The sequence below is a fragment of the Haemaphysalis longicornis genome, unplaced genomic scaffold (assembly GCF_048455015.1).
Source record: "Haemaphysalis longicornis isolate Haplotype H1 unplaced genomic scaffold, Haemaphysalis longicornis Haplotype H1 scaffold_12, whole genome shotgun sequence".
In the NCBI taxonomy this organism is placed as follows: Eukaryota; Metazoa; Arthropoda; class Arachnida; order Ixodida; family Ixodidae; genus Haemaphysalis; species Haemaphysalis longicornis.
This window is the reverse complement of record NW_027526225.1, coordinates 118,928,261-118,953,240: the sequence shown is the minus strand read 5'-3', so window position 1 is coordinate 118,953,240 and position 24,980 is coordinate 118,928,261. Positions and strand designations below refer to the sequence as shown.

The 24,980-nt window shown below is 48.7% G+C and overlaps 2 protein-coding genes across 5 annotated transcripts in view; one reads left to right on the top strand and one right to left on the bottom strand.

Moving 5' to 3' along the window:
* Window positions 1–12,731, bottom strand: part of LOC144163400 (high-affinity choline transporter 1-like) — a 34,759-nt gene extending 22,028 nt beyond the window's left edge. The window contains exons 1-4 of the mRNA XM_077694377.1: window positions 12,441–12,731; window positions 5,753–6,002; window positions 2,931–3,038; window positions 1,893–2,048 (exon numbers count right to left, since the gene is read on the bottom strand). Coding sequence (XP_077550503.1) covers window positions 1,893–2,048; window positions 2,931–3,038; window positions 5,753–6,002; window positions 12,441–12,608 — 682 coding nt within the window. The 5' untranslated portion in view covers window positions 12,609–12,731. The remainder of the gene's footprint in view (window positions 1–1,892; window positions 2,049–2,930; window positions 3,039–5,752; window positions 6,003–12,440) is intronic.
* LOC144163396 (uncharacterized) overlaps window positions 1–24,980 on the top strand; it is an 87,649-nt gene that overhangs the window by 34,525 nt on the left and 28,144 nt on the right. The window lies entirely within an intron of this gene.

Genomic DNA, 24,980 nt, shown 5'->3' with positions numbered 1-24,980 from the left:
GCCGGCCGCGAAGTACATTTTTAGTGCCATCTGGCGTACGGGAGTGCAACCGGTGCAGCGTCGCTGCCGGCAGCCGATCGTAGAGGCCATGACTTCTCGACCGGGATCGAAACGTGCCGCGTAGCAGCGGCGGTACGTCGAGCGCGCTCGAAAAGTCAATCGCGCTTCGCTGCAATCCAGATTGAAAGTGCCGGTGTGACAGGGGTATTACTCTGTGCTAACGATAAGGAAGCTCGGTATTCGGTTATAAGTGGCGTCATTTGTGACATTTAATTGTTGTATCAGCTCGAAAAACCGACTGCTTGAGACCAAAAGCTCTTTACGGCGCTATATCGATTCCACCCTTAAAGGAGCCATTAAGACAAAATACAAGTTGGGTTTATTAGAAAGAGTGCTTAGTCCCGATAACACTGATACCAATATCATCGCAATCTTCGAACAAATAATGGAGATATTAAAGAAAACGTGTGGAGCAGTCGTGACCCCTAGCCAATTTCCCGCAACTTTTCTATGACGTCACGGAACCTTGTTTGTGCGATTGGCGGCCGCCTAACTGACCTGTCGCGACGGCACATGACTGGACGTCTGTAATTGCGCCTCTAGTTCCATTTGACCGCATCACTTGAATGCTAAGGTGCAGTTAACGCACTGAAAATTATGTTTTATTGTTGGCCCGTATGACGTCATTCTTGCTCATAACACGTCACTGTGTCGCAAAATTAGAAAGTTTTTAAATACTTCTTGCTTTTTTTTTCATTAAAAAACATCTTTTGTGGCTGTAATGGGGCTGAGTGAGATACTGAATCCTAGTTCTTTCAAATTAAACGAAGTTGTATTTTTTCTCAATGGCTCCTTTAATTCCTTTTGCGACGTCGTTAGGTTGTTTCGCTAAAAAAGTGAATGATTACAAAGCTGTACAAATATGCTGAAAATAAAAAGAAGATATGATCAGCAAATAAAGCTTGGAATTCAGTCTTATTGTTCGGACGTGAATCAATGCCACCTTGCAACGTCCCCAAAACACAGTCAACCATAATCCTAGGCCTAAGATTGCCTTAACAGCAGGTATATATAGTTCCCCATTTTTTTATGTGAGCGAAAATAAAAAAGCTGCTCAAGGAATGAAAACTCACAAAACTATTAGATCATGAATGACTAAAACTAGCAAAATTGAACAGCATGCACAAAACTCGATCTGCACGAATTACAAGATGAAGCATCCTAGCAGAATACCCGCATTTAGTTAGGTCACCTCGTTATTGTAACGGGAATTTTCGTCTGAGCTATTCGCCTGCGTTGCGTCGGCGCGTTAAACCCCACAATCAATCAATCAATCAATTATTTAAGGCCAGAGTTCAAATATCGGTGGCCGCCTCAAATCAAGCAAGGAACAAGAACAGGAACAAGAACAGAAACTTTCTTTTGTTGTGAAGGGAGGAAGAACAAAAAAACTTTGGTTGATTCCTCTGTCATAGGAATCGGTAAAACACGAAACTGAAATGTGCAGCGAAATCTGCAGCTGAGCATGATTTGCGGGTCGGCGGCTGTCTTGTGGGTTTGCTTGGTGAGAGATGTCCTGCTGGCGATCGGTTCGGCAAAGGTGTACTGGCGTCATTTCCGTGACGGATATGACGTGAGTGAAATCTTGATGTATCCCAGCATAAAGCACTTTCGTGTTAAAATATAAAACGAACAACCCTAAGCATAACGTACTCTTCGGTTCTAATGGTTGCTTCCCCACAAGAAGACCCTATGTGCAGGGGTGCACCCTTTACAGGCCGCTTGCTTCGTTGTACTGGCGTTACTTCCGTGACGGATATTACGTCACTCAAATGTTTGTGTACTCCGGAATAAAACACGTTCGTATTAAAAAGACCGCTCATGCAACTTGCCTAGGGCCGCCAAGATGGCCGCCGACCAGAAGACTTCTCCGCACAGCGCCGGAACGAAGAGCAGGCCGCCCATGCGACCGCCGAAGAGCTCCTGGAAGGGGTCGAGCATGGTGACGTAGCCCGCGGCGCGCATCTTGCTGGCGAAGAAGTAGCCGCCTGGTAGGGGAAGGAAATCGCAGGAACTCCTTCAACTGCGTAAAAATGCGTAAGCCTCTCTGCTACACGCCGAGCACATCTGAAGTCCTGACCCGGGCATGGGTTGTGACACAAATGTTGCTCTCTTTTTCTCTTTGAAGCCGGTTTCTCAAGTATGCACACATTCATGGCTGGAAGGCATTTTTAGGCACTATATAAGCAGTACGATACGAAAGCAAGCAGGATGGCCCTATGTCCTTGCAATGAATACTTCCCTAATAGCCTTTACACCAGTCTTACACTGCGGCACCTTAAAGTAAGCTTTACTTTATAAACACGTGCATTGCTGGTAATACATTCTTTAGGACTAGTTTGTCCACTCTGATACATAAAGTAAGACGGCCCACTGGTATTTTATTAACTACCGCCACAAGAGCCAATGCATCTGCAAAAAAGCTGCCCATCAATCCTCTTCAAAGTTGGCTTCACTACTGTCCATAAATGTGTTGCTAGGACGCCGTTTTTAGGTCAGTTTAAGGTTTCTAATGGGAGTGCAGGCACGAGTACCGGGAAAAGACAATGGAATGAGAATTACGGCGACGAAATACCAGTACTGCTGAAGATCAAGAGGAGCGACATGCAGGCAATGCCGTTTCTAGAGCGAGGAAGCGTAGTCCGCGAGGCGGTTAAAATGCAAAGCACTGTTGACACGGTGTGCGGGGGATGTGCAAGAAACGCCGCGTGGCGAGATCCCAAAGCCCGAACAAGGCGTACGTGACTCTCAAGTTCAGAAGGAAGAGGGACGAGATGCTCACGCATTCTTACAATTGCACCGATAGATCTTCCACAATTACTATTTCAGAAGCCTTCCTCTCGAGAAAGCTCCGTACGCGATGCACTCACCCAAGACTAGGCTGAGCGCGTAGCCAACAGGAGCCTGGCACCAAATGATTCCCTTGCTGTAGATTGCCTCGGCAGTGCCATTGATGTACCCTCCTCCCACCCATGTGGCTGGAAGAGGTAGATACAAAGGTAGTGACGTTGAACGAGGCAGTTTGACGGAGACGCACGCCCAGTTTCGTTGTAATGGCGAAGAAAAATTTCAACAAGCTAGACACAGCATTTTTTAAACATGAACGTTTTGGTTTGCTATGAAGTTCATTCTGAAGCCAGTAATGTCAGTGAAACTTATACTGGGCCGCTTGTACTAGGTTTACTGTCGCGCCAGCCTCAAAATGGCCACATATCCACTTTCTGGTCCTTTCCCACGCTCTAGCCTAAGCGCTTGCACCCGTCCACAGGCACTACCTGGCCGCATCAGCAGAGACGCCCGCTCCATACTCCTCCGCATGCGGCGCGATTGCTGCAACGTGGCAGCCCGCCTGCACAGACATAGCCGCCGGTCGTCGCCCACATGTGCCGACTGCCCAGAGCCCGAAACCCTGCAGCACACGCCCTGCTCCTGCCGCCCGCACGATGGCCCGCGAGCAGAGCTTCGGGCCGCACTCCATTGTCTCGGGCTGCCCAGCCACACCCTGATGGCCTTCTTTTCCCGACGGGCCCCAACTTCATCTGGCGGGAAGCCTTCCCACTCTTCCTGGCCTTCCTCGGAGAGACCGACCTGATCAAACGGTTGTAGCCCATTGCCTGGCGGCCAGCCTCACGCCCTCCTTATCTGTTTCTTTCTCTCCCTCTTTCTCGGTCTCCGTTTGTTCTCACCTATCTCATTTCATTCCCTTTCTCCCGTTCCGCCGAGCTTGGGTACGTGTATGCTGGTGAACTCCCAAATTAGTTAAAAATATCCCCAGTTCACTTCTTGTTCACTTTCTATTTCAATACGTCACTCACCACTCACATCTAGGGCAGTCAGCCGCTGAGCATCACGGCTTCGCCGTCTATAACAAAGAATTTACAAGATTTGTCTGCGCGCCTAGGTTCAAGCCAAGCTGGAGTAGTGACGTAAGGCGGGTCGCTTGCTTTCGCACACCACGCTATGGATGAGCGGGTGTCCTCCTGTTCCGATTCAGAAGCGGGTGACGACACAAGCTATATTGTACGGGCGGCGTTGATTGGAATAACTTGCAGGACCGGCGTATGTCTTGAAAGTCCGTCATTACAGGGGGTATTCGTTCCCAGAGATGGCGGCCAAAGCGGTGGTAAGTTCTTCAGCTGCTTCACTAGACGGTCGCGGGAACTGTAGAGGTCGTCAGTTCTTCAAAGTTGGCGTCGATGACGCTGAAAACATGGGCAGGTTGTTGGGTTATGGGAGCCGAGGCGTCCGTGTAGAGAGTAAAAAAGCGATTTGGGGAGCATTTTCTAAGGGCTCGCTTCCGGGATTCTCGGCCCGCCTTGTTATAGATGGGTGCATAAATTAATACAGGGATATGTTCGACTTTGATATAGTGTCGGGTGGCTAGAGGGATGCGCTGATTCTGTTCTCATTTTGTAGCGCGTGAGCTACACAAGCCGAGGTTGAGCAGTTTGGCGTGGCTCCTGGAGAGCCATGCAGCGCATGCGCGAGTTGCAGTGACGTCACACGGCGCACAGCTGGCGCGCCTGAGCCGCCACCGCCGCCGCGCGCGGCTCGCCGGTATGCGCATTCCAAAGGAGTGACGTATGTAACCTCGACTCAGTACATCTTGCAATGTAGGATCTTGATCACAGATAGGGTGAACACGGGAGCGCGTGTCATTCCGTGCGCGGGAGCCGCCTGGCGGCGTTCCGGGTATCTTCGCACGCGCATCACATAGCCTCGTTGCGAACGAACTGCGCATGCGTGCGAAGTTACCCGGAACGCCGCCAGGTGGCTCCCGCGCACGGAATGACACGCGCTCTCGTGTTCACCCTAACTGTGACAAAAATAGTTCCTGGTCAAACGTTGAGCACAAAACTGGAATTGAAACTATGTCGCATAAAAAGAGAAAGAGGGAACATTAAAATCCAATATCGTCTAACACATTGACCATCTTTCAAACAGAAAACTAATAATTTTGTGACCATCAAAACTGCGGCGTGGCTGCACCGCAGTTCAGGTAGCTGAGTCGCGGCCATCGAGTAAATAAAGCTTAGGAGAGGTTCCGCTAGCAATTAACGCATTGGGAAAAATGTAGCGGAAGTCAGAATGCTTTCTCGGGCTCTCAGGAAATCACTGGCTACGGCGTCGTAACAACGGCGGCGAAAGGCTGTCCCACCAAAGCATTACGTCCCGCTGCGGCCTTACCGGTATCCGACAGCAGACAAGTGCCGACAGAGCAGGCGACAAGAAAGGCGAGTAAGGGCAGAGGAGGCACCGAGTTTGCACAAAATACAATAAAAAGAGGTGGTGGTGGTGGAGAGGAGTATAAAGTGGCACTGTAACCCTACTTCCCCCGTAGCTGGTCAGGCTACACTGACCTTCGATGGGGGAAAGCCAGCTTGCAAAGACCAAGCTTAGAAGGGTGCCTTTAAATTCGGCTTCAACTGTAAACACAAATAGCATTGCTTGGAATAAATGTCTTCAGGGGCAATACAAGCCGTCTTATACGAAAATATGGAGGGTCTAGAACCATTGTTTATTTTTATTTTCAATACGATAAAAACTGATCTACGCGTGGCCTGTCGCCGGAGGAATCTGCTGGATCCTAGCCATAGACAGCTTCACTGTTACAAGGAAGGCTCCAAAATGGCATTTCCAGATTCAAGCACTTCTTTCTTCAATGGTAGCGGCTCACTTCGTGCCTACGTACCTATCATGGTAAAGATGCCCACAAAGATGCCGATGTTCCTGCCGGCGAGCATGACCTCGTCGGCATCTCCGGGGTCGTTACCGCTCGTTTTCTTGCGCTTGCGCCCCGCCCAAATGCCCACAGCCAGGATGATGATGTAGAAGATCACTACGGACACCACGCCAGGGATGTTGACAGCCATGGGGACAGGAAAATGGGTCGGGCCACCTCTGCGCGTAGACCGCTGTTTCGGGAATCGGTGGAGCCGAGGCTGAAAAACGACGGTCCATTATCAAGTTTCAACGCCTGTGGTATATACATGGCTGGTCACCGCTAGAACGTTTAATGTAGTCTGTTCCAGGTAAAAAAAAGCGGCGGTAAAGTGATAGCAAGACGTATACGTTACACTGATCCCGTAGTCCAGTTCCACCACAGTGCATTCGAGTGGCCAGTCCACGCTAGGAAAAAAAGAAGGGAGTTGCGGGCCAGTGCACTCTCTGAAGGTGGTGTCGGGAGCAGCATCGGAGCAGCAAAACGACTCCTTGGGATGGACCCCCTAGCTCGAGGCGGTCCATAGCGAGAGCTTAAAATTGGCGGTAGTGAAAAATTACCGCCAAACGAGTACAGCGCAGGCGAAGAGAGAGGAACAACGCAGCCAAGGCAGCGGACATACAGGCAGCGAAGTCCACCACCGCCATCAATTCTTCCAACACATGACGGCGGGAACGAGCTGCGGGGCAACGCGCACGAGACAGATCGAAGCCATTCGGAAGCGTTAAAGGGGCCATGCAGACCAAACACTAGTTTGTTCCAATCTAAAGAGTTCCTCGTTAGAATCATACTGACACCGCTTTTAACGTTAACTACGCTCAAATAAGCTACATAATTAGGAAAAAAAATTACACCATCTTCCCACGTGGGAACCCTGAGGGGATGCAGAGCCGTGGAGTAGTAGCGTGTTAATTGGTTGTAAAGGTCATAATTAATAAAGGTAAAAAATAGGTCATAATTGACAATTGTACCCAGAAAATAGCGTTTAATTTCACGAACTGCCAAATTCCTTTTCAAGTCATCCGGGCCATCGTCACCGCCGCAGGCTGCGGCCGGTGAGTGTGGGATGGTGCCATGTGGCCAAGCGTAGGACTCACCCCAACATTAGCTCGCATATAACGTATTTACTCACGTAAAGATGGCACTTTTTTGTTAAAAATTCGATGCAGATTTGGGGTGCGTTCATTACGCGGGGTAAATTTTTCGCGAATCATCTTTGAGCCCAGAAAACGCAAGCAAGGTGTGTGTCAAAACTTTTACTATTGGTCTCATGAACATAAAAAATGATAAACAAGACCATTCTAAAACTCCGCACACAGCTGCCAGTCGCTTTGCAAAGTGACGCAAAATGCAGTGTTTTCATGAATTACGGAATGCATCCGAACGAGTTTGCTGCGAGGTGACAACAGGGCAACCAATAAGTGGCTGCCGCTGTCACAGTGCGGGACATCAAAACAGACATGGGGGCCGATGCAGCAACCTGAGAGCATTTTTTTCGTTGTCTTGTGAGCCCATTATGTGCATTTAGTGAGAGTTTCTTTCTCATCAGTATTGAACGCATGCTTGCCAATATCGCTAATACGGCAAGTGTGCCGCAATAACGTAGCCATGTCCTCTTTGAAAGACGCGCGACCATCATCAGCTAGACTTGGCACAAATACGACATATTGCTGCGGCTAGTTAAGGGTTCGTTCATTGCGCGTGAAATAAAAAAATCAAACTTTTATGGCAAACGGCAGGGGTGCAATCATTACGCAAGTGCGACTATTATGCGAATAAATACGGTACTCCTCAATACACGCGAAATGTTTCATTCTCGCTCAAGCTCAGCAAAACCCCGCTGCCGCACTCTACCGAGTCTCACATATTAAAACCTGAACATAGATGTCCTCTGCAGCTTTTGTCGCTAACTCCGGTCTTGATGTTTTAGAAATCCAACAGCTTTTTTCAAACTCCTGGGTTTCGTGCGAAATAATTGCCTTCCTCGTGGTTTTTTAAGGGGAGTTTCAAGTCACACGGAGCTTTTTTCCAGTCCTTTGAGTGCATCTGTCGCGCATAGCAGTGAATCCACGGAAATTCACGTCGAGATTACGACCCGAGGAAAAGCGCAGCTCTAATGACGACGGAGTCCTTTTGACTTAAGTAGGCGAAAAAAAAAAAACGTACTGCAGTCGATTCATATTTTTCCCTGCGTACTTCTAGAGGTGAGATTCGAGACCTGCCGCGTTGGCTCAGTGGCTAAGGCGTTGCGTTGCTGAACACAAGGACGCGGAACCAATGCCGGCAGCGGCGGCCCTTTTTGCGATGGAGGAAAAAAAAAAAAACGCCCGTCTGTTGAGACTTTCGCGCACGTTAAAGGTCTACGTGTGGTCAAAATTAATCCGAAGCCCTCCACTGCGCCTCAGCTTCGTAGCCCAAGTGTAGCTGCGGCACGTAAAACAGCTGAATCTGATTTTCTTTTTCAAAATCTGAATTATAATTGGATTCTACTTAAGTACGTCTTTCGAGTGGTACGTGCCAACTGCCTCAGACGTATTTAGTCGACAAGGCTGCTGCCATGACCTTTTCGCAGACAAGCAATAAGCAGCAAGGAACTGCTGGACACCTTTTTTAAAGCGAAGCTTTCTATGCCCCACTGATGGCGTTCGATGTCGCGCGAAGGTGCACTGCAAAAAAGCGGCATAAAGGAATAGGAAAGAGTACAATTTGTCATGGTTTTAGCTTGGGACACGTTTTTGAGCGCCTCTTTTCATCTCGCGTACAGTTAAAGGTATGTTGCTGCGTGGCTCATTCTCACGGTTGGAGCATTCCTTTTGGCAGCATACTTACGGCTGGTAGATCTAAAAAAATTGCTTTGAAACCTTCTAAGCTCTTCTCAGGGAAACCGTTTCGGTTAAGGGTGTTTGAACCGACGCTCTTTCATTTGAGATAAGCATAGACTCCACAAAAATCGATTGTCTGTCCATTTAAACTTTGATGAAGCGAAATTTCGCTGCTCAGTAACTGAAAGCAATGCAACGTCGACGAAGTAAACAAAGCGATGTGAACGGTATAGCGTCAGCGAATGCAGTGCCGGGGCGCTTGGGCTCCATGCTTTGCATGGGAGCGAATCCCGTTCTAAAAATTTCCGCATCTCCACCAAGTGAATCATGACGAGTCGGCGAAGCACTGGGGATCCTTCTTATCGTTAATCGCCCGTGAGAGTGCTTACTGCTGCTAAAACGATTTACAATCCAATCCAATGCAACACAATTCAATTTGATGCAATCCAATCCAATCAATTTTAATCCAATCCAATGCTCCTCGCGCATGCTCTCTCTCTCTCCCTCTCTCTCCTTTTGTGAACCTTTTATTTTGTTCTTGTTAACCTTTTGTAAACCTTTTGTTCACAGATGTTTCGATTTACACGGTGCTGTGCCACGAGCATGGATGCCGGACGCCGAACAAGCCTCGTCCATAAGGTGCTTCGCCCCTAAAACACCGAATTTGATTAGGGATATTTTAGACGCAACTAGAACAGTCATGGCGAGTGACGGGCGGATTACTCTTTTTTACTCTATTAAATGAGATATCCAGGCGCGGCTTCACGCCAGACGCAATGAAGAGGTGTTCTACTTCCCTGAAGGGATGAGGTTAACCTGCGCGACAAGGCGCTGGCAACAAGGAATAAACAAAGCCATTCCGGAGTCAAGGTTGGCGCCAACATTAATAATACGGGTTTAGGTTGTCCATTGAAAACGACATTTCAATGGTTTCGGTAACTTTCAAGTCGGGAAGATTTCGTAGCGCGTTGATTGTTCGTTGTGCTATTAAACTTAGATGAAAAGCAGCTTCGTTATTGAAAGGTTATAAAGGCGGTTTCCATTGGCAATACCGCCATAGGAAAGTTTCACGATAACATGAAACTTTCATCGTAAAGCTTCAAAGGTTTTAATGATGGCGTTTGCGCAATTCGTATCGATTTTCGACCTAATCCACCCCCGCCGCATGGAGAAGGCCGTAGCGGAGGGCTACGGATTTATTTAAGCGAGCCTCTGCATAAGCGTTTCTGTTTCTCTCCCGTATAAGAAAAGAAAAACAGCCGCCGAGGCATTGAATCGCGCCTGCGACCTTGCGGTGAGTTTTCGAACGTTTCGTTACCCGGAGAAAAGGAATAATCAGGTCACTAAATTTAACGGTCGTTTGGATTTCGCGGAAAAAGCGTTAGAAGTTTGGAGAAGAGTAATGACAGGTGTTCCCCCTCTCACGTCCCGCTTCACTGTGTAGAGAGAGGCTCCCGCAATGGGTACCGAACATGCGCAGACCTTCCCCCAGAAGGAACCTCTATTCTGATGATACCAACAAGAACCACCGGCAAGGAATTAAACTATTTTTACAGTTGTCCACTTTAAGTTTGCTTACAAGACCCGCAGCGCCTGCTTTTCACATGGAGGCGGATAGCAGAAAATTCAGTTCAGTTCCGCCCATTGTGAAATATGCTGGAACAGCGGCGCCGCGGCTCTCTTGTGTCGGCTCGAACGTCAACGGGTGTTCGCCCAAGAGCGGCAGAGGTTCGCGCAAAGACCGCAGCTATACGGTGTTGCGACGTGGCTTATCGTTGTGAGATGGTGGGACGCTTGGCACATGAGTGCCGCGCCCATGCCACCGCCGTCACCGCTGCTGTGACGCGACCATTCGAGCGCTGTTGCGAAGTTTTCTTGCTCAGCCCGCTACCAGAGCGGCGCAGAGTAGAGCGACAAAGTTGTCGAGCCGACGGTGAATTGAAGCAGCATTTATGTACAATATGTACAAGGGTAACAAGAGCGTTACATGGCTCGCACAATGGCGACAGCACGTCTCAACTTGGTGCCTCCGATGAATGCCGCCCTCGCTACTTATTCCGGGCTGTTTTACATTGAAGGGGGTTCGTTGCAGCGCGAGCAGTTCGAATCCCTCCAATTAGGACTCTCCCTCGGCCGCAGTTTGAATCCGACGAATGGAGGCGAATCGATTGCGTCAGCCGAAGCCGCCGCGACGAGGAAAGGGAAGGCGGCTCAGCGGCGCCGTTTCCCGGCATGTAGGTGGTGTTTGCCGCGGGCCGTTTGACCGAGGCGTGATTCAGCCGAGCCGACGGCGCGACGCCAAGCGAAGCGAATTTTGTGCCGGGCGCTCTGGCACAACAACGGCCACGGCCGAAAGGCTCCCTCCTTGTCTCTCCCCACCCCTAGCGGGAGGAAGAAGAACCCGCCACCTGTGTGGCCACTGCGCCCGCTATTTGTGGGTCTGGCAACCTGCTCGTACCTCTGCGTGACGCAAGACCTACAGCAGGCAGACGAAAACGCTCGACCTACTTCTGGCTTCTCCGTTAAAACGTACGTGTGTCGAGATGTCGGCGCAAGTTAAAGGAACCCTGTAACAAACACGCTTTGAGCAGTACCAGTAAACCTGCGCGACATTTAGATCACACTGCCAGGAATACCTGAGCCAAATATTACACGTGCACGGGAAGCGGTGAGCGCGCAAATCACTATGAAACACGCGGAAAAACCAACCGCGCTCTCTTCAGTTTTCCTCATTATGCAACCCTGACATGGCCTAAACGACGTCGTTGAGGCCATGGCTATCACCGGTCAACTTCCCAGCTTATTTCTCACATTTTCTGTGACGATCCGCCGTCGTCGGCGCTGTGTACCAACCTCTTCAATGCCTGAACATGTACGCACAGCTTTGGTGTTTCTTTTGTGTTTTGACTGCGCCCAGAGTTTGAGTGAAGAACTCAACACTCCCCTTTCGATGAGACCACTCGACAACAAACGTTTATTGCTTCAAAACAGCCCTACCAGCCTGAGCGCTTGCTTGCGAGCAGGGAGTCATGCCTGCTTTTTTGTGGAACCAGACCGGAAATAGACTCCTCCACGTTGCGGAGAAAAGGAGGAAACTACCCGGCCTGTAATATATCGAAGGTCGCGGAAAAGAATGCCGCGAGCCTCCCCCTCTCCGGGAGAGAGAGCGCGCAGCTTTCGTCGCATTGTCCGCGGTCGACTTGAGAGGAACAATTATGCGCGATTTCTCATCGCGCGTAGTTTCGGTGATAGGGAACGAATTTTCATAATTCTTGCGGGAGGAGATTGCTTGGACAACAGACTTCATCCCAAAACACATTCCGAGTTCATTGGAGGTTCTCATGAACTCGGAATGTAAGAAGAGAGCGGAAGTGGGTCACTGAACAAACTACGGTTAAGCACATATTAGTAGAAATTAAGGAGAAATGGACGTGGGCAGGGCATGTAATGCGAAGGAAAAATAACCGTTGGTCATTAAGGGTAACATGGTGGATCCCTAGTGAAGGCAAGCGTAACTGGGGGCGGCAGAAAGTTGGATGGGCAGATCAAGAAGAAAGTTAGATGGACAGATCAAGAAGATGAGATCAAGAAGTTTGCGGAGAAAAAATTAGTCGCACTTAGCACAGGACCGTGATAATTGGGGATTAATGAGAGAGGCCTTTGCCCTGCAATAGGCGTAGATAGGCTGATGATGGTGACATTCTGAGTAGTCGATGGTAAGTGCTGCAGGGCCCCTTTAAAGATCTCCAGGGTGTCAAAATTAATCCGGAGCCTTCCTCATAGTGCAGGTGCAATTTCCGCGCGTAAAACACCCAAGGTTTAAATTTGAAGCTTACCAGGCGTTCAGTCGATGCCTTCAGCAATGAATATTCACCCCGTGAATGTTCCAAATATGCGGGAAAGACTGCCGCTTTGTGCGTGCGTAAAGCAATCTCCCTGCTATTTAGTACGTGAGCGTCGCGACCAGGCGGAGATAAACACAACAAAGAAGCTTGCGATAACATGAGCCACGCAGTTAGCTTCGATTTTTATTTTTTGTCCGGAGGTCGCTGCCCACGCTTGCAACGGTCGCCAGCCTCTGTTATCCAACCGGTGGAACCTATATATCTACTTCTGTTATTTTCATTACCCCTTTCAGCTCGGCCCCTCATATCTGGGGTTCTGTTCCGCGTCTCCGATAGAAGCATAACTTTGAGATTGCGGAGGTTGGAAGTATGTCGAATATCTCTCAGCCAACTATTACTCGAGCATTACACGCCTTCGTTTTGCTGGGATTTTGCCTTGATGCAGCAAAAAGCGAATATTCGGTGCAATCTTTCCGCGAAGCTCTTGTTCGCGCAGTTTTACTCGTAGCGACGTTTACATGCGACGACAGAAACGCAGCGCACATAGTTTCTGCTGCGTCAACGTCGTGTAAGCTTCAGGAGTCGCTGGGACGACTAAGCGAAATCATAGCGCCAGCCTTGGACACGCTGTCTTGCCAATGCGCTAGGCAGCTGAAAGGCGCTCCTGTCACGGCCACGTAACCGCGACGTGTGCTGAAGAAATTTCTGGGCGAAGGCAATTAAAGCGAAAGTGATGAAACCTTGTGAGGTTCCACTCATGAGGTCAAAAATCTATCCATCACGGCGTGCCTCATAGTCATAGTAGCTTGGGCCCGTTGAAACACGAAGAAATATTTTATATGCAACTCCAAAAGTAGCCCATCACATATGCGCCTATTCTCCTCCCTTATTAGCTCAAGTTCCAAAGAAAGTGACTAGACGATGAAAAGCAGAAGTTAGGTCTGTGTTCCCTTTAAAGCGTGTGATTTATGTAAAACCGAAATCAAATGGGAAATCATCACCATGATTGACAAGTATCATTATTACCAAGTTTGTAACACAGTTTAAACAATGCTATACCTGCCGCGGTGGCTCAGTGGCTGTGGCGTTGTGCTGCTAAGCCCAACGACACGGGTTCGATTCCCGGACGCGGCGGCCGCTTTTCTAAAGGAGGCGAAAAGCGAAAACGCCCGTATGTTCGAGATTTCGGCGCACGTTAAAAAACCTCAGGTGGTCATAATTAATCCGGAACCCTCCACTACGGCGCACCTCATCGCCTGTGTAGCGTCGGCGCGTTAAACCCATCAATCAATAAGAATGCTATCCTTAGGAACCTCAGGAGAAATAGCTACAAAGAAGGAAGGACGCTCACACTAACGCCTAAGACTTGAAGGTAGCGAAGCTGTACGCAACCTACACGATCATCACGGCGGTTTAAATCCACGATTGCAGCTGATTTTCTTCATCTTCGCTGCCGCAACGACTTTTACTTCATCAATATTGCTACAAGTGAAATGTTTAATTTTCTGGAAGTTATAATCATTACACATCACCTTGGAGGGGCGTACGCTACGACGTGTCTTTATTTCCGAGCAAGCGTTGTCACGGTTACGGCAAACGCTGGCATTTATTAATTTTTTTGGTCAAAATTGGCCAATCCCCCTAAGTTGGTATGCTTGGCTTTACAAACGTGCGCCGGGGACGCTGTGCGATCGCCGCGAGGCAGGAACACACGAGCGCTCGGCATTATTATTATTTTTTTTTTTTGGTTTCTCGAACTGCCGGGCAGTCGCCGCAAGGCCCGCGCTCGCCTGTTGGCGCTCCCGTGTTCACGCTCCCGTGTTCACGCTCCCGTGTTCACGCTCACGTGCTCCCGCTCACGTGCGCGCGCTCGGCAATTTGTTGATATTTTAAACTGCAGACACGAAAAATTATGATTTGCTAAACAGCTTCGCTGTAAAAACCCACGCCACCCACATACGATGTCTCCAATACAAAAAAAAAACAAAAAAAAAACACGAGGACTCACAAAAAAAAAGCAGCTCATTCCAACATGACGAAAATGTGAAAACATTTTCGTCATGTATAATCTAATGTCTAATGTAATATAATCTACAATATAATAAGTAATGAAATCCCTGCATTATACCGTTGTATATAACCCACGTTATGCGGAAATGGACACAAGCACGCGACAATTCGTTCGCCGAAAACTTTGCGCTCCAAGGTGTTCGTGCACCAAAATGTCGGTACATCGATGTGTCCGTCCACCGGAATGTCCGCACCGAAGCGTCCTGCACCGAAATGCCCTAGACCCCTTGACCCCTTATTTTGATCGCTTTCCATAAGCGGCAGGGACTCGCGGCAGTGCGTCGGTTTGCCCTGGACGTTCGTGAACGTTCCTAGAAAACAGCGGGACAATTTTCTCCCACGCGTGACGGGTGGAAAGCGGGCGACGTATGCTTGAATCAATACCTCGGTGGTGTGCCTACAGCGCATTTAGAGCTTTTATGGCACTGGAAACTCGGGAATGTACAGCGGGGGCGGAGGAATTTAGGCCAAGAAAAAAAAAAAGAAATGTATAGCTACTTCGTATTGTCCTATGCTGTTGGCAAAACCATGTTAACTAAACACTGCAAACGACGGGGCTATTGAATAAAAGAATACCTTCTCTTTGATTTTTCTTTAGTTTGAAGCAAATTGAAGCACCTAGAATATTTATTAAAAATAAGGACATTCGGCGGGTGGATTGTAGAAAATGAAAATGAATGAATGAAATGATTAGAACGTTCACGTTCACGCCACTTCACCTGCGTCACAGTCCGCGACGGTTACATCTTTAAATCAGGATTGGAATGCCAGGCTCCGCAAAAGATCACGTCGTTAGCTGATTACGTCGAGTATGTGCCTACCAAAGAACGAAGTATAGGCCAGGAAGTCTGCCCACCGTTTTCGACACTCACTTTGCTGTGTAGGAAGATTGGTTGCTTCCACAGCGCAACATTTTTGTGCGTCTACGAGTCTTGCGCTGGTTGTTGTTCCGGTCGACACTTAGAGTATCCTTTTCGTGCTCCCGAACTTACACAACACCATATTTCATCATCGTCAAGCGAACGCGTGCGCCACACAATGTTTCGGGAACAGTCTTGGTTGACCTTGCTGATACATTCCTTTCTTTTATCCCTTTTAAACGGCAAGGTCGTCACTCTTTTGGGGGAATGCGCGTGACAGGCCACGTACTTATATCGGATCTCACTGTCCCCCTGCACGTTCACCGGGAGCGGCGGCCATCTTCACGACTGTCCTCGTTTGCGCCGAGATTTTGCGAGAGGCTCGTTCTTCAACTCCGCTCATAGACGGACCTTTTCCAGGCATGAATCTTCTTCCCTGGAGTTTTCTTCGAGGTTATGTGCTTAACTCCACCCTCTGTCAGAGCAATGCTATGTTTGTACATCGCATTTACACCGTCACTTTTTGACGGAGCGTTTAGACATACACTGCTTTATACACTGCGCAGTACGGAGTAAACGTAGTGTTGGAGGATTTGCCGGAACAATTCGACCATTGGAACTCCCCATCTGGATTGTTTTCATTTACAGTGTGTGTTGCCCACGTGACGTTTCTGGTCGATTGAACTTCGGAATTCCGGGTCGGAGTCGCTAAGACGGGAATCCTTGGGTGTGTCGGAGGGAGGCTATGTAAGCGGGCTTGACTTGCTCGGCGGCGACGACGTCTTGGCTTTTGTTATTGTCGAGGGTGACAGCCTTGGGTTGCCGCTTGCCGTAAGAGGAACGTGCATAGGCTTGTTCTTCCGCAATCTGGACTTGGCTAGCTTGTAAATTATTGGCGTGCCTTTCGCCGTCTACCACAGCGACTTGGTTGGCTGTCTTGATGGAAGTTTGCAAGAGTTCGGATTAAAAGTAGAATAAGCATCCGGCCGACTCGTTTCACAAGTTTCTGAGCAATTGCAGAGTCTGGAACTAATCTGTTAAGCCACACCTTCATAACCCACATGTGGAGACGGCCAACGGATTAGCCGGCGTTTTTTTTTTTTTTTTTTTTTGTTCACGCAACTTATCCGGTTTCGCAGGATGAGCTCCCTGCGGACACAGGACCCCATATTTTTCGTTCATCAAGCCACCATTTATCTTTAACAGAGAACTAACCAAACGTCTGGCGGGTTGCACGGCTAGTGTTCGCGTCCCATAACTGCACCTGTTGTGGTTGTCCAATCACTGTCCACGAATCTCGAGCATCGCCCTTTCCACCGTCTGTGAAAAGCCACTTTTTACTCTTTCGCTACCGCGCCTATCAAAATCGATCAATTTGATCGATACTTTTGGGAGCGCCTTTTCATAGCGTTCTAGGCGTTTCTCGAACAAGTAAAGCTGTTCGGAGTTAGATCAGAAAATGGCCTTTCAAAATCAGTTTTGTTTTCATTTTTGCAACGGAAACGTGATTTTTGACACGCTTTTGAATCACCTAGTTGTGGAAAAGGGGCGTGGTCATCGCGCCTCAAGGCTACCAACGAAGAATGCGTGCAACTCGTAATTACTCTGCACCAGCGCTTGTTTTTTGCTATCAGGGCGTGAATGGGGAACTAGCAAACGATTTTCAATCGTCAGGTTCACGCTCTGACAGTAATAATCCCAGAAATCGGCTGAAAATGTCAAGCAGTGCCTGGTTGCAAAGCTACTTTATGATTTTAGGCAGTTTTATTGCCTTTGCGCAAGTTGTCCTAAGTACTCTGGTAGTTCTACTTACCCCAGGACCATTCCCAAACAGTTTACAACAGTTTTGGTTTCGTTTCTGCATCGCGAAATTCGTATTTAGCGCAACTACGCAGTTACCCAACTTAAGGGCTAACTGCCATGGCGCCTGAAGGGTCCGCGACTGATCCTCGAACAAAGCACGCCGCTCCTCATTTCCCCCCACCCTAACCCGATTTCTGCGATAAGAACTTCAGATGCAAGTCAAAAGGTCACACCCAGTCGCCAGATATCTGTTCCGCCGAGGACAGCGCTTCAAACCGGCCTTACACTGCCAGCTGTTCGCCTTCCAGTTTCGTTTTCATGCGAGGGTATATCCGGGTGTCTAATGTTGCTGCTTAGTTGAACTGTCTATTCGGACGGAGTCTCTGATAAGTTTTTGTACTGTTTCATTTGAAAAATGTTAGGTGACGCTGCAATAGAGGAGGCTCGTTGTGCTGATCTTTTTTAGCGCGCGACTGCTACTCGGCCAAAGATCGCAGGGGACGATTCTAGCTCATCGTACCTCATTTTTGCGAGAAAGGCTACAATTGCGAGTAAGAAGATGATAATAAAGCTCAGCTTTATGTTTTGAGAGATAACTGACCGTGAACGACAACAAACATCAGCCACGGCGTTCCGTTTTCAACTTCATGCATGTTTTTTTCTGCATCGCGTGCTTGTCCCAAATATTGTGCTCGCTGTAAATGCAAAGTCAGCCATTGACAAGATGTTTTTACGTTATGTGGGGGCAAATTGGTGCCTCTGATAACGTCAAACCGCCAGATTTATTCCAAGGAACCACCCAAAATTGCACAGTTTGAATTAGAGGTTGGGCTTCACCGCATGACACGAGCACCGTGCGTGCTAACATTTTTTTTTATATCTGAAAAACTGTTCCGCGCAAGTCGACATTTTTTTAGGGTGTGTTTTTGAAATGTTTCCCTGCAAAATGTATATTCTAATTTTTTTCTACTACCGGTGGTTTGATATACACAACTCCTTTTTTATCATTTTTTTCGACAACTTGACAAAATTTTGATTTTGATATTTTTTTTCACAACTATGATATATGAAAACCTTTAAAAAACTGGTGTTATTGGAAAGGCCGTTAAATAATCTGCATTTTGTGCTCCTGCAATTAGTGCCTAAATAATTTTTTGCAGAAAAAAAAATGTTTTCTTGGACCCCCCAAAATTGGTCAATTTTCTGCGGTAGCGAAAGAGTTAACTTCCACGCTGTCAGGGACCCCACCTGACGAAGCCCACGCTAGAGGAGTCTCCAGCCTTTCCACAAACTGCCAATAAAATAAAAATGGCAAATGAATTATGTCCACTGCAGCACGGCAATTGTCTGGTCACCAGCCTTATTCTATCAACCGAGGGGTAAAAAAGCTCGTTCTACCAGATCGTCTGGTTTCGACCTAAAATAATACGTTACCGCGAACTCACACCCCTACAAATTACCGGTCCCTATATAGGCTCCCATATTGTCGACGTCCATACTATCACACTGCCTGCGCAATTTTCCGCACAAGTCTTGCCTGTCCGCAAAAGTCTTGCACAGGCAGTTTACTAGCGGTGGGTTCGCTCACTTCGTCGTCCCAGCGCACGCATCCGGCCCGCCAATCTCCTCGGGGGCACACTCGGATCTTTTCTCCTAAAGCCTCCACAGGGCCACACTACTTTCCTACCCTATGTTCTGGGCCTCGGCCCTAAAGCCTTCCCTACCCGAGAAAGACATCCTCCTCTCCTTCCTCCTCCTTTCATTGTGCTGTGTTTCAACAGCTCCCCTTGTCGTGCGCTGACCGAATCCATTGTTTGCCACCAAGTTTTCTTATGTGATCCCTCGCCAGAGTTATCTGTCCTCTCCGGCTTCTAGTCTCATATCGCAGTGGCAGCTCCGTTACACTGGTCGTTCACCGGTGGTAAATGTTCCCCGTGACATGTCCAGCCCAACTCCTCTTGCATCTTGAAATTTTCCCTGGCACGTCGTCTAGCAGAGTTTGCTCCCTCTACAATCCAAGAAGCTCGTTTCCAATGTCAAAGCGTTACATTGAGCATTTTCGTTTCATACCCGCCGCGGTGGCTCAGTCGCTAAGGTGATGTGCTGCTGAGCACGAGGACGCGGGTTCGATTCCCAGCCGCGGCGGCCGCTTTTCTGATGGAGGCGAAAAGCGAAAACGCTCGTGTGTACAGATTTCGGCGCACGTTAAAGAACCCCAGGTGGTCAAAATTAATCTGGAGCCTTCCACTACGGTGCGCCTCATCGCCTGCGTTCCGTTGGTGCGTTAACTCAATCAATCAATCAATCAATCAATCAATAATCATGTTTAAATGGCTCGTTGGTCCGTCCTGAGTTCATTTTGGAGGTGCAGAGTAAGTTCCTGGGCACTTATGCCGGCTACTGTCAGCTGTTTATGGGAATCAGAGGCTCAATGGCTTTAAGCGTTGATATCGTTGAGTTGGAGTGTTAGGAAGTATCCCCTACGGCATAAATTTGAGTCCTATAAATTTTAAAGCTTTTTCTATGCCCGAATAGCTTTTTATGTTCAAAAGCACCTTGAGCAATCTTGGTGACGGTACTGGCGATACCGCGGACCCCGAGCCCCCAAACATAAGCTGGATCCAACCGTGGCGATGTGTTTATAAGTGGAGGGTTAGAAACCATGAACGGTGGCCGTCGGAGCCTTGGTCAAGCTCCGGCCGATGGGCTCCCTGCCTGTCTACCAGCCAGGGAGCTCCGGGACCTCTTTGACTACCAGGGTAAGGTCAAAGGAGAAAGTACCCCCGTCTCCCTGCTTTTATACTATGCCATATGGTATCTTCAACCGCCCCCCCCCCCCCCCCCCCCCAACCGTGATCGGCCCCCTAAAAGGGGCCGCACCGAAGTATCTTTTCCTTCTTTGCCTTCTATCTCGCTCCCAAAGCCAGATAATTACCCTCGTTTTTTGATCATTGAATCTGTGGACAAATCGAAGCCGGTTTCCTCTCAATCTGTATTTCTTGTTTCTAAATACCTTGAAGGTATCATCGGCAAAACATATGACGCCAAAAAGCTCAGAACTGGTGAAGTGCTAGTTGAAGTTAAAACTCGGCAGCAATCCACAATCCTCCTGAAACAAACCCGCATGGCAGATCTGGAGATCAGGGTCACACCACCGCAGCCTCAACAGTTGTCAAGGTGTGATCTCTGAGGCAGATCTCCTAACCGAGACAGAGACTGATCTGCTCGAAGGCCTAAAAGACCAAGGCATGACAGCAGTAAGGCTCAACGTCATCAGGAGAGACAACAAAGAAATAGCCACCAAACATCTGATCCTGACTTTCGACCGCTGCACATTGCCCGAGGATGTCAACGCAGGTTTCATCCGTTGTTCTGTCCGGCCGTACATCCCGAACCCGAGGCGCTGTTTCAAGTGCCAGAGGTTCGGGCATGGTACCAACTCCTGTCGAGGCAGAACAACATGTGCCAAATGCGCCCAGCACGATCATCTCTCCGACAACTGCATTGCAACCAACTTCACCTGCCCGAATTGCCACGGTCCACACGCAGCATACCCTCGCGCTTGTGAAAAGTTTCATCTTGAAAAAAAAATCATTAACCTTAAGATAACCGAAAACATCACCTTCCCAGAGGCGCGAAAGAGGTTCGCCTCCTTCCCTCTGGGCAGGTACGCCGACGCAGCTCGCCGGGGGGCGGAGCGGCGTTTGGTTTCGGCGGGGACCCAGTACCGCGAGTCGGACTTGGTCCCGCCCCCTCCCCCCCTGGGTTGCCTACGGCAGCCCAACCCGCCTCCGCACCGCTCGCTCACCCAGCAGCGGCTGTGGTGGCAACAACGTCTGTTGGGGATGCCGCTGCATCCACTGCTTCCTCTCCACCGGCCCAAAGCACACGCAAGGGCACGGAGATGGAGACGGAGGCAATCGCAGCGACCCCCTCCCCCGCCTCACTGCCTGTGCCACCTGTGGTGCTCCCCACGCCTTCGGCACTGGCAGCACAGGCAAAGAACACCCGAAAGGGTACCACGTCAAGGGGGCCCAGTCCGGTGGGCACCCCCTTGCCTTCAGATGACGACATGGACGTCGAGCCCTTCCGGCTTTCATCGCAACGGAAGGAACGGGCTGCGACGTCCAGGACAGTAGAGAAGGCAAAAAAGCCCCTCCCAAGAGTGCAAGCCCCGAAAGACCCTACATAAATAATCACACTCCAGTAGCTCTAACACATCATAATGGGAAGAGAAAACATAGTTCAATGGAACTGCAGAGGCCTTCTGAATAATCTTGACGACGTGCATGAGATTCTGCATGCCAACCAGCCAAGTTTAATGTGTGTCCAGGAAACACATCTTAATTCCAAACACACAAATTTCTTGAATAGTTACCTGGTATACAGGAAAGACAGGGATGGCTGCACACACTCTTCTGGCGGTGTGGCCATAATTGCCCGCAAATCCTTAGCATGCCACCCTGTCACCTTGAACACCGTCCTTGAGGCTGTAGCCGTCCGCACAATATTATTTAATAGGTTGATAACGGTATGCTCCATCTACATCTCTCCTGATCTTTCACTTCTGAGCTCTGACTTTGAGGCGCTGATCGACCAGCTTCCTGAACCATACATCCTAACAGGCGACTTCAATGCACACAATTCTCTTTGGGGCTCTTCTCGCACGGATGCCCGAGGTCGCCTGATAGAGAAGTTTTTAACATCCTCTAGAGCATGCCTTTTCAACAAGAAACAGCCTACATACCATAACGTAGGACGCAATACATACTCAAATCTTGACTTGGCTATTGGTTCGGCAATTCTCTTTCCATGTCTTGAGTGGGGAGTGGGCACCGACCCATATGGCAGTGACAACTTCCCCACTTCACTAGCATATATAGGTAAAGGCCCAAGCAGTCCATCTTCCCATAATAGGTTCAATGAAGCAAGAGCTAACTGGAATACATTTACAGAGACATCTAAACTACACCACACATCCATAGGACACCTACACGTTGAAGAAGCTACCCAACTGTTCACGTCGCACATCCTCGACGCCGCCGAAAAGTCCATTCCCCACGCCTCTGTTGCCCGGCGCAACCAGCGGAGGCCGTGGTGGAATGAGGACTGTAGGCGGGCGCGAGAGGCCCAGAACAAGACGTGGGGTATCCTTCGTCGGTACCCCACGTCGGGTAACCTCATTTTTTTCAAACGGGCCAAGGCGTTAGGAAAACGTGTGCGCCATGAGGCAAAACGAGAGAGTTGGCGTTCCTTCATAACATCAATAAACTGCTACACAGACACACGGAAAGTATGGACAAGAATACGCAAACTCAAAGGACAACAGACACACAGCCTGCCCCTGGTTAGTACAACAGGGGACACACTGGAAGACCAGGCTAACACACTTGCACAACACTTTCAACACGTTTCCAGCTCTGCACACTACACAAACACTTTCATGAAACACAAACAAATGGCTGAAAAGAAGCCTTTACATGACAATGACAGGTCAGCCACTTCTTATAACTCTGAGTTCACACTTCATGAGCTGAGGGGTGCTCTGAGCACGTGTAAACCCTCAGCTCCAGACCCAGACAACATTACATACACAATGATACAGAACTTACACACAGACACTCTTGTGAGACTTCTTTACCTTTTCAACAAGATATGGCCTTCGGGGCACATTCCAAAGTCTTGGAGGGATGCCATAGTTGTAGCATTTTTGAAAGAAGGGAATGACCCTTATTCTCCCGCTAGCTATCGACCCATTGCCCTGACCAGCTGCCTGTGCAAGCTTCTCGAGAAGCTGATAAACCGGAGGCTTGTGTACTTTTTGGAGTACAACGGTCTTCTTGAGAGCTGCCAGGCAGGCTTCAGGGCGGGGAGATCCACAAACCATCAACTTGTGGCACTAGAGTCATACATTAAGGATGCCTTCATTCACAAACAGTTCTGTCTTACGGTGTTTTTTGACATAGAGAAGGCCTATGACACCGCATGGCGTTATGGCATACTTACTGACCTTAAGTCGTTCGGTGTCTCTGGTAACATGTTAAATACCGTTATTAGTTATTTGTCGGAGAGAACCTTTCGCGTCAGAGTTGGTTCTGCACTGTCAAAGGTACACGTGCAAGAAAATGGCGTGCCGCAAGGTGGAGTTCTAAGCTGCACTCTCTTCATAGTAAAGATGAACTCCCTTGGGAAGGCACTGCCACCTACAATTTCTTACTCTATGTATGTAGATGACGTGCAGATATCGTTTAAATCTTGTAATAGGTCAATATGCGAACGTCAAGTCCAGCTCGGCGTCAAGAAACTTGCCAGCTGGGCAGACAAGAATGGTTTTAAATTGAATCCTGCAAAAAGCTCCTGCGTTGTGTTCTCTAGGAAGCGCGGGATCCTTCCAGACCCAGACATTACACTTAATGGCGTGTCACTTGCTGTGAGCAAGGAGCACAAGTTTTTAGGTGTTGTGTTTGACCAGAAACTCACATTCATTCCACACATCAAGAAACTTAAACATAAATGTCTGAAAACAATGAATATCCTGAAGGTTCTTTCCCACCATTCGCATGGTTCCGACAAAGAACTCCTACTACGGCTCTATACTGCTTTGGTTGGGTCTCGTTTGGACTATGGCAGTGTGGTATATGGGTCGGCGAGTAAAACAGCATTGCGAATGCTTGACCCACTACTACACTTGGGGCTACGGCTTGCGTCGGGTGCTTTTCGCACTAGCCCTGTCGAGAGTCTATATGTTGAATGTAATAAGTGGAGCCTTGAGAACCAGCGAACGTACATGGACTTACTTTATGCTTTTAAAATTTCATCTCAGAATAACCACCCTTTTTATCCTGTCCTTAACGATACATCCACATCTGTGCTGTTTGTAAATCGCCCGTCCGTTACTCCGCCTTTTTCACTTCGAGCGAGAGAGCGAGCCTCGGATCTGAGTGCTTCGTTTTTAGACGTGTACAAGTCATCCTCTTTAAACATTTTACCGCCTTGGCAAGTTCGCCCTGTGTCCTGTGACCTTTCTTTTATAAAGCTTGACAAAAATCGGGTACCGCGAGCTGCAATACTGCAGCACTTTTTCTTTTCAGTTCAAATACCCACGTGCTGAATTCTACAGTGACGCTTCTAAAACCTCCACTATGGTGTCGTGCGCTGCTCATGGTCCAAATTTCAATGCGCCAGAACCATGAGCGTGCACACAACAATTTTTTCAGCAGAAGCGTACGGAATTTTACTGATTGTACGACATATCCTTGAAAATCAAATTCCCAATTCTATCATCTACACAGATTCTTTGAGTGTTGTTCGCGCATTATCATCGCATAAACCCCCCAAAAACCACATAATTAATCTTGTATTCAACACTATCATGTCGGTGTATGCGGAGAAGCATCGGCTGCTCCTCTGCTGGGTCCCAGGACACGCTGGGATCGCTGGGAACGAGTTGGCAGACGAGAGGGTCGGTGCTGCTGCACTCAGGAACACTGCAGACATAACAAGCGTACCATATACAGACCTCAAGCCACACATAAGACAACACTTGCGCAGAACATGGCAAACACACTGGAACGAATAGACAGACAACAAACTACATGTAATAAAGCCACACTTGGGACGGTACACAGCTGACTCACACAACAGAAACACAGAAGTCGCCTTGGCTAGGCTACGGATAGGGCGCACGCATGCAACTCACTCGTATCTGCTGACGGGATCTCCTAGACCCCAGTGCAGCAGGTGCGGAGAGGCCCTATCCGTAGTGCTCATACTAATAACATGCAAGTCATTTCACACA